Here is a 10,826-nt window from a genome sequence, read left to right as displayed (position 1 = left end):
GTAGACTGAATGCTTTTAACATGGCACCAGCACTGGCAGGGTCATCAAGTAACTTGCAAGACAAGGAATTATGAGAGGGGCAGGGGCATTTGAGGAGGGGAACTTGTGTCAGAGATGAAAGGTTAAAGTGTGACAAAGAAACAGAGAGGCAGAAGCAGGTGTCTTGCTATAATAGAGAGGACATTGGAGGAGGTGATCTGGTATCAGAAAGGCTAGAGTGTGACAGAGAAATAGAGAGTTAGAAATAGGTGTCTTGCTATAGAGGAGGTACATGATGATGATGATGATGATGATAGAGAGAGAGAGAGAGAGAGAGATAGAGAGAGAGAGAGAGATAGAGAAGAGATAGAAATATACATATATATATATATATATATATACACACACACACACACACACACACATATACATACATACATATATAGATATACACACACATGATGGGCTTCATTTAATTTCTGTCTCTCAAATCCATCACAAGACTTTGGTTGGCCTGGGGCTGTAAAAGACACTTGCTCAATGTGCTACAGAATGGAACTGAACATGAAACCATATGGTTGGAAAGCAAACTTCTTAATCTCACAGCCAAACCTGTGCCTTTGTAACATAGATAATAAAAGTGTAATGTGGGGATGCATTGCCGTAGACATAAGCCTCAAATAGTTTATCAAATACCTCATTCTTTGAAGTCTCTTATTATTCCATATTCTAAATGTTTTCTTCCAGTACAAAAATAAACATACCATCTCGTTAAAAGGCTGAATTTTGATACAAATAGTACATTTGCTGCTCATTCTCTTGTCTTCACTCTTCCACTTCACAATACCATAACAGAAATTCTGTCTTTCAATCATTTAATTTATGCTTCTGTTCCAAGAAAAAGAAAATAGTCAATAATGAAAGAAGTTTAAGGACAGAAGTATTTAATGGCTAATTCTATTTCAGTTCCCACTTATGTCTGTGATATCATATCCCAGTTATGCATTTCTATTTTCCTGTTTATTTTAAAGGTGAATGTGCTCATGTCTTGTTCGTCTGGTTGCTTGAGTTTTTGGTATCATAATTTTAATGTAATTCTAATTCAACCTTCTCACATACATTTCTAAGACTGGCACACACACATACATGAACACACAAAAACATTCACACACACACACACACATATAAACATGCACACACAAATCATCATCATCATCATCATCGTTTAACGTCCGCTTTCCATGCTAGCATGGGTTGGACGATTTGACTGAGGACTGGTGAAACCGGATGGCAACACCAGGCTCCAATCTAATTTGGCAGAGTTTCTACAGCTGGATGCCCTTCCTAACGCCAACCACTCAGAGAGTGTAGTGGGTGCTTTTACGTGTCACCCGCACGAAAACGACCACGCTCAAAATGGTGTCTTTTATGTGCCATCCGCACAAGCCAGTCCAGGGGCACTGGCAACGATCTCGCTCGAAAATCCTACAGGGGCCAGTCAGGTGGTACTGGCAACGGCCACGCTCAAAATGGTGCATCTCATGTGCCACCCGCACAAGAGCCAGTCCAGGGGCACTGGCAACGATCTTACTTGGCTTGCCGGGTCTTCTCACGCACAGCACATTTCCAAAGGTCTCGGTCAGTAGTCATCGCCTCGGTGAGGCCCAATGTACGACCCACATACACACACACATGCATATATATATATACATACACAGATATATATATATACACATACATACACACACATATATACATACATACACACATATATATATACATACATACACACATATATATACATACATACATACATACACACATATATATACATACATACATACACACATATATATACATATATATATATATATATATATATATATATATATATATATATATATATGTATGTGTGTGTGTGTGTGTGTGTGTATGTATATATAGTTGAAATTTATAGAAAAACAAAAGACAAAGACAGGTGTATGAACAAGCAAGTGTATTAGTTTGACGTTTGAGAAAAATGAAAAAGTCTTTTATATTTCGAGCCTATGCTCTTCAACAGAGAGGAATAAGAGAAAATAAACAGAGAAAGAATGAGAAAAACTTCTAGAGTTCAGTGGTCCAACATGGCAAATATATACATACATTATATATATATATATATATATACATATATATATACACACACACACATACATATATACATACACACGCACGCACGCAAACAAAAATATATGTTGCTTGGTTGTGTTGAGGCAGTAATAAGAGAATTGTATTGAAGTGTAGTAGTGTCATCTGACAGTGTTGTGGTGGTAGTAATTGTGTTGTTGTGGCAGTGCAATGTTGCATGAGAAGACAAAGAACAAAAGTTAATGGCTGGTGAGAGGGAGAAAGTGTATGTGTGTGTGCAGATAAGAGATGATCTGTATTGCTTCTCTCTTAAAACTAATATCCCAGGGAGTAAATGGGGTTGTGGGGGACTGAAGGTCAGGGGTGGTGGTGGAACACATGAAGTGCTTCCTGGTTTGCTAGCTGAAGTCAGTCTCCGACCAGTTGCTTTCGACGTCACTGCCTTCTAGGTCTCCCTGTCAAATAAGAAAGAAAGAATCACTAAAGAAACCAATTTCAATCAATACATGCACAGAAAAACAAAACAAAACAAAAAAAATCCCCCCAAAACTAATCTGTTTGAATGACCTATTTTGTTTATGCCTCTGGATAAAATGGTCAAAGTGTTTCTGTGGACAACAAATAACAATATCCATTCTGTTGGATGATCACTTAAAGTGAAGGGAAGCTGTGGATGAAGGAGACCCAGGAAGACATGGGATGAAGTATTGAAGGCTGATCTCAAAATGCTGAACCTTACAAAGGAGATGATAAAGGAACGAGATATCTGGTACCTTGCTGTTCTCAAGAAGACCTGTCCACCATGGTAGAATTGATACTTGTGCTGGTGCCACATAGAAAGCACCCAGTACTCTCAGCAAAGTGGTTGATGTTAGGAAGGGCATCCAGCTGTAGAAACCATGCCAAAACAGACTCAGAGCCTTACCAGCTGCTGTTAAACCATCCAACCCATGCCAGCATGAAAAACGGGTATATGATAACACATATATATATATATAGGTTAGGAAGCAAGCTTCTAACTACACAGCTACATCTATTCCTTTTACATATTTCTTTTATTTCAATATTGTTTTACTTTCTTTTACTTAGCCTTTTAACATTTAAACCAGCTGTATTTGGCCAAAATATTCTACCAGTTTTATGTTCAAACTGATCAGATCCAGCCCCTCACACCTATCCTACAATAAACAATCACAATAAACAGTCACACCTATTCTAGGAATAAACAATCACATCATTGAAATATCAAAACTATGAGATAATGCAGGATTAGTTCAATGAAATGTGAATGAATAAGTTTTACATTTGACAGAATAATCTGTATGCCAAGGGGTTAATTCTTCCTTGACTCTATACCTATATTTCAATGTGGTTTGAAGTATATAATACTGTACATAGAACTAAGCAAGAAGATTGCAGCAAAGCTGCATGATGGTCGTCTCACATGTGCCATCATATGACTCGTTTTATTCTTATCTTCCATTTTACCTTGACATATGCATTGCATTTTTATTCTTCTCTTTCATTTTACAAATTCAGTGTGCACACTTCATTGCACACATATTCATACTTCTCTTTCTGGTTCCTACTCAAAACTGTTTACAGGTCACAACCATCTCATGAATTAGTGTTCATGAGGAGCGTTTCATGCTTCGATGGTTGTGAAAAACTAATGTGTACTTAAATCTATTAAATTTTTCTTTTATTACAACATTGTTTTACCTTCTTTTACTGAATTCTTTCTTGAATATATATACATATATTTCAATGAAACAAAGCAATACTTAATCCAGGCATTAACAACAGGTCATTTATCTTACCAGGGGATTGTTGACGTCATTGTCACTGCCTTCCATATCTTCAACCTCCATGTCGTATGAACCTTCCAGGCCATTGTCTGTTTGTTTCTCAATTCTTTGGATGCCCTCCTTTGCAGGTAAATTGGCTGGGTCCATCCTTTTGAGGGAGAAAAATATGTGTGGAGTCAAAATGAGAGAGAGAGAAAGAGAAAAGACAGGGACATAATCGACAAGTAGTTTATACTATTGCTAGGGAAGTAGAATGATTATCGTTTAACCTGCTGGGGCTCAATCAGGGTCCATATAAGATTTTGTGGTTAAAATTTATCTGCAATAAACAGCTTACACTTCTATAATACACAAAATATTTAAAAAATCTTTTTTATACAATCTCTATATATAGAACTCAGGATGTGTCTGTATGTTTGTCATGTTATAACTCAAGATCCACTCAACCAATTTTAATGAAATTTTACACATGCATTACAGAGAGTCCATGGAGTGTCATGGGCCAAACATTTTTTTCAACTTCTTGCCTAATGTAGGCCCAGGGGCAGATAAACCGCATTTTTAAGCATTTTTGCAGCGTTCAGGCTCGTAACTTGAAGAGTATCCAGTCACTTTCCTCCAAATTTGCAACAAACATTAATCAAGCTCCTTGAATTGCTGTTGACTACAAAAAGATTTCTGACGCCGACTATGGGCTCCCCTCCAAAATGCAAATTAATCAGATTTGAGTATACTGCATTGGGTTTTATCTTTGTTTTAGGCCATTTTCCGACGATAAAATATCGACACTACTTATGCATTATAAGTATCATATAATATTTCATGAAAACCTTTTTGTCCAATTTGGCAGAGGAAATGAGAATAATATTAAAATTTTTGCCATCGTTGAAACGATCGTACTGCATTACCTCTGGATATCCTTGATGCTTATTTTGATTTTAATCACCTTATTTTGAAATTGTATGAATAATACCATACTAAATTCTGGTGCCTCAAGTACCTAATTCATCTCAATCTAAATATATATATATATAAATATATATATATATATATATATATATATATATATATATATATATATATATATATATGTATATATATTTCTATATATATATTAATTTTAGTGCCCTTACTGAAGAAGCACGGATAGCAAATTATTTTATTTGCACATTGATACAGAAACTTGAGTATGAAGGTAACTATTGAAATGTTTTTATTTTTCATTCCCTTTCAAATTATTCTTATTTGTGGTTTGGGCTTAATTGCCCTTTCCAGCATGTAAGGTATGCTGTTAAAGGTCACCACTTTTGTGTATAAAAACAAACACTAATTTATATGAAAAATATGTTTCTATTGACTTTATTATGCATGCTGGCCACTGATAGAATATTTCTCTAAATTTTCAACCCTTATTATTTTCATAATTTTGAAGACCTTTGGTATGCAGTTTTAATTCTTCTTATTATTTGATGCCGATTGTAGCTGTGCTTGCACAGTGGATTTGAAAAATTCTAATGTATACAGTTGGAACACATGTATCTTCAGTGTTGCCCTTTCCAGCATGTAAGGTGTCCTGTGAAAGGTCACCTTTTTTGTGTATAAAAACATACACTAATTTATATAAATCTATATATACATAAGTATATATATACATTCTCAAACGCAGGATAATGCTAATAATATAGCCTGAACAGGATAAGGTACCCCTATTTTGCAGCCAGCCGCCAACACTTTTTTCTGCAAAATGGGGGTAGTTTATCCTGTTCAGGCTATATTATTAGCATTATCCTGCGTTTGAGAATTTAAAATCACTTCTTTAACTTTCTAAGACATCTCAATGCTTCTAAAGTAAACTTCGTTTGTTTGTTTACATTCATCGTAATTTGAATTTAATATATATATATATATATATATATATATATATATATATATATATATATAATTATGTGTATTTCTTCTATCTTAATGAATAAAAATTCTTCTGATAGAATAAATGGGTTAATAGAAACCAATGTAGCAAAGAACACAAAATAACTGTGGTTAGCTCCTGTTTTTAAGGCAGGAACTCCTTAATCGGTCATAATGTCTTACGTTTAAGATGATTCCCATGCTTTCCCTGATGAGAAGGTTACAATTTTAATATCAAAGATCCCTATGGATCACACAGGTTGTAATCCTTTGAAACATATGTAGGAATAAAGTATGCAATTATAACATGCGTTTTCTCCAATCCTTAAATTCTTATATATATATATACTTTATTTAAAAGCAGCAGAAATATAACAAAAGACTGTTACTCTGAGTAACAGTCTTTTGTTATATTTCTGTTGCTTTTAAATAAAGCATATTACTCTACCTCTGGTATTTGAGTACTTTTTTTTCCACCTTGTTGCACATTTTATGTGCTTACTCCGGTATATATATATAAATCTGTATATATACTTATATATACATACATATATATACACATATACATGCATACATACATTTATATATATATATATATATATATATCTATATATATATATATATATATATATATACACATGTATGTGTATATGTGGGGTTGATTTGTTCGACTAAAAGTGGTGGTCCAGCATGGCTGCAGCCAAATGACTGAAACAAGTAGAAGAGCATATATATATATATATATATATATATATATATATATATATAGTCTTACGTGATAGTTAAGGACCTAGGTTTCAGGGCTCAATGCTGTGGCACCGCTGTTTTGCTACACTTTTTTTGAGAGCCTTTTCTGATCTGTAGCATTTGGTGAATAAGGGAGTTTGATGGCGCTGCTCTCATTTGTGCCTCCTGACATGAGGTGGGTTCACCTAGGACTCTTGACAGGAAGAGATCCAGTTTTGTTTTGAAAACACCTACATCCACTTTGTGTAGGTCCCTCAGGCTCTTTGGGAGAACAGTAAAAAGCTGTGGGCCCTTAAAACTGAGACTGTTGTAGTAACTGGTCCTGAAACGCGATGGTATTGTTGGGATCTTTGGCACTGTGCAGCGGTGACCCATTCTGGCATTTGTGTAGCTTTCATTGCCAAAATTTCGTACAATCCCTTCCAGGATCTTCCAGACATTGGTCAACCAATGGCTTTAGAAGACAGTTGCCCAAAGTGCAATGCAGTGAGACTGAACCTAAAACCATAAGATTGCAAAGTAAGTTTCTTAACTAAGCAACAGTGCCTATATATCACCATCCTTTAATGGCTGTTTTCATGCTGGCATGGGTTGGATGGTTTGACCAGAGCTGACACCAGGTTCCATTCTGATTTCGCTTATAGCTAGATGTTCTTCCTAATGCCAACCACTCCATAGAGTGTACTGGGTGTCTTTCATGTGTCAGCAGCACAGATGTCACAAGCTATATAAATCCATTCCGTAAGGCAGCTGGTGTTAGGAAGGGCATACCAATACAGACAGTGGAGCTTGATGCAGTCCTCTGCCTGGCCAGCTCCCGTCAAACTGTCCAACCCATACCAGCATGGAAGACAGACATTATATGATGATGTGATATATACACAAAAATAAACAAAATGAAAAGCAAAATTCAGTTTACCTGAGGGCTATACTGTAGTGATTGACAGCCTCCAGTGCTTCGTTGGTCTGTGACAGGAAGTCCCCGAGCATTTGATGGAGATGGCAGGTGTTGTGGTGGACCAGGGTCTTGCGAAGTCTGTTGGGAGTTTGACAATGAAAACATTGATTGGTGTATGTCATGGTAGGGTGAGATAAGATATATTATGCTATGGTAGCATAGAATAAGATGTCTTGTTGCTATTGTTTAACCCCAAGTCACCCCTAGTTGAACAAACCTATGATCAAAAGCACTTCAATTGTGATCCCCTTATCTTCTTCTATAAGCAGACAACCCAAAATACACAATTGTCCAACATTGTTTTTTTAAAGCCAGAATGATCTGATTTAAGGGATATTTATTGGCTATTTGTAACAAGCCTAACAATATGTCTTCCTCATTGATTCATACATACATATCTACACCAGACAGTAGGGTAGGATTTGAGGGAGATTTGGCTGCTGTTTTTATTATGCAGAGGTCTCCTTCATTGGCACATACATACATATATACATAACACTGTAATATGTGATTTGAGGGAGATTCGACTTCTGTTTCTATTAGGCCTAGTTACCATGCAGAGGTTTCCTTCTTTGATCCATATAAACATTTGAGGGAAATTTGGCAGCAGTTTATATCAGATCTAGCCACCATGCAGCAATCTCCCTCACTGGCTTATACATATATACATACATAAGACATTTAGATGTGATTTGAGCACTAGTGTAACTAGGGGGGGGGGGAGGTCTGCCCTGGGCAGCACTTTTGGGTCTGCTGTAGGCTTTTTGTGGGTTCCAGGAGTTGCAAACGGAAGGGCTGCCCTGGCCGACACACACTCTAGCTATGCTAGTGGATTTGAAGGACTTAAATGGTATTTTATTTGACATTTTACATATCCTGTCTCAACTGCCCTAATAAGAAAAAAACAGTAATGACAATTCTAATCTTATAATAATTCTGCTTGTCATGTTACTTTAGCCCATCAGAAACGCTTTCACATGATTAAAGAAAAGTGAGAGAGAGAAAAAGAGGGTGAGAGAAGCATCCATGACGTGAGGTAGAAGGAATGTGATTGTAACACTTTCATATGATTAGTTGAAGGGAAAGAGAGAACAAGAGAAAGAAAAAGGAGAGAGAAAAAGAGGATAAGGAGAAGAGTGAGGCAGAAAGAGAGAGAAAGAACAAGTGGGAGAGAGAAGCATCCAACGACATGTTAGGGGGAATGTAATATTTATTGCGTGGTTAAAATAGTTGAAGGTAATGATATAGAGAAGAGTTAGGAATATAATTTTAGCAGAGGGGTGATGTTGTGATGGTGAGATTAAAGAAAGGTAGAGAGAGAGAGATGATGGTGGTGGTGGTGGTGGAAGTGGCGATAGTGAGTGCTTAGTGAAAAGTAATTTTTGTTTTAACTGAACTAAGTCTTTTTATATCACCTATCACTTGAAACATGTGCATCCCAAACTTGCCATTCACTTTAGAAGGAAACCAGTTTCCCGTTTGCCTGTCATATGCAATGACTATCAATAAATCACAAGGGTGGACATTTAACGAATTGGAGCTGTTCTTGCCCGAACCTGTACTCGGCCATGGTCAGCTATATATTGCATTCTCAAGGACTTGCAAATTATCTGAGGTGAGAGGTAAAGTTATCAACACTGACAAACAAGGGAAAAGAAGAGGGAGAACTTACACAAAGAATATAATCTGCAAAGAAGCATTGTATTGAAAGGTGTATGCACATCGAAATGTGCATTGGTTTGACCCATTACCTTGGCTTAAGTAACCAACAATGTGGTTTTCAGAGTATGCCATGTTGCATTAAAGTTTTACCCTTGCGAAATTGTGACCATACATTTTACAAATAAAATAATTGTTTTTACTATAAAATTTTCGTTTTCTAGATATGAAATTGTGACCATGTAAATTTTAAAATGTAATTTTTTCTGCTTATGGGGAAAATGGAAAAATAAGAATGAATATTTATTTTATGAATGCTGTGTATTAAGTCTATAAAATTGTGCATAAAGTATATAAAGTATATATATATAAGGTGCATTAAGTAATCATTGTATTCCAATTTCCTTCACTTTTCAATGAATAACAGATGAGCAACTATCTTTTGATACCGGCACAACACAGGCTACATTTTCAGGCTTTTTGGATAAAGTTTTCAGGAATAACACAATAGGTTTACAATTAATTCTGTGAAATATTCATGGGTCCTGCTAGTAAAAATAATAATCGACTTGGCAATACAGACAGGAAAATAAAACTGAAAACCAGAGTTTACTCAATAGGGGAGTGGTTACTCACAGTTCAATAGCCTTGTCGTACTGCTGTTCCTTGCCCAGTATCACAGTCATCACATACACAGCCTCCAAATATGAACTGTCCAGTTTCATTGCTTTCTCGACATATTGTTTGGCCTGGGAAAAGTGGTGGACATAGATTATATACATATATGTATGTGTTTGCATGTCAGTCAGTCTATGTGTGTGTATACACACACACACACACATATAGTCAGAGAGTGATAGGAATAGAAACAATGACAGATAGGTGGTTATAGACATACAGACAGAAAGCTATATACATTATCTACATTTGACGGATATTTATCCTCATCTTGTTTGTTGTTAACACAACGTTTCGGCTGATATACCCTCCAGCCTTCGTCAGGTGTCTTGGGGAAATTTCGAACCTGGGTTCTCATTCCTAACGATGTTACTATTATTATTATTATTCCTATTATTAATCAGGTCGCTGCCGTGAATCGAACTCGGAACCTTGGGGTTAGTAGCCCGCGCTCTTAACCACTACGCCATATGCCCGTGGGCAATTATGGGGTGAATTTTAAGGCTTATAAATCTATTATTTTTCTATCCTTCCTCAATACCGGTTCCCATATGCTATTCATATCTGCACTCGGTCTGCTTAGGAGGTTGTTGTGTCCTAGCATATGTGCTGCTTCTTTTAGCTTTCGTATTTTCCAGTGTTGTTCCCTGTCTATTATTTTAACTTCATCCCACAGGGGGAGGTGGTTTCCATTTTTCCATACATGATCAGCTATATCCGATTTATCAATATCTCCTCGTGTCACAGCTTTGTGATGTTCTTCTACCCTTATTTTGAGGGGGCGACATGTTTCGCCTTTGTATAATCTACCACAGCTGCATGGGATGGAGTACACGCAGTTTTTGGTCATATTCTCTTCTGTTGGTGGTTTTACCCGAAGGAGATATTTGCGAAGTGTTGTATTGCTCTTGAATACTGCCCTGATGTCATATGGGCCGCATATCTTTTGTATCTTTTCG

The 10,826-nt window shown here is 36.4% G+C and overlaps 1 protein-coding gene across 4 annotated transcripts in view; it reads right to left on the bottom strand.

The window, feature by feature from the left end:
* Positions 1-287: 287 nt before the first annotated feature.
* LOC106872325 (anaphase-promoting complex subunit 7) overlaps positions 288-10,826 on the bottom strand; it is a 51,629-nt gene continuing 41,090 nt past the window's right edge. For 2 of the 4 annotated variants that reach the window (XM_014919272.3, XM_014919271.3), the window contains exons 15-18: positions 9,826-9,938; positions 7,492-7,608; positions 3,930-4,065; positions 288-2,564 (exon numbers count right to left, since the gene is read on the bottom strand). In XM_014919272.3, coding sequence (XP_014774758.1) covers positions 2,508-2,564; positions 3,930-4,065; positions 7,492-7,608; positions 9,826-9,938 — 423 coding nt within the window. In that variant the 3' untranslated portion in view covers positions 288-2,507. The remainder of the gene's footprint in view (positions 2,565-3,929; positions 4,066-7,491; positions 7,609-9,825; positions 9,939-10,826) is intronic. The other 2 variants (XR_016238786.1, XM_089344183.1) reach the window with 2 other exon arrangements.

Source organism: Octopus bimaculoides, chromosome 28, assembly GCF_046866305.1.
Source record: "Octopus bimaculoides isolate indiv1 chromosome 28, ASM4686630v1, whole genome shotgun sequence".
Lineage (NCBI taxonomy): Eukaryota > Metazoa > Mollusca > Cephalopoda > Octopoda > Octopodidae > Octopus > Octopus bimaculoides.
This window is presented reverse-complemented; position numbering and strand designations above follow the sequence as displayed.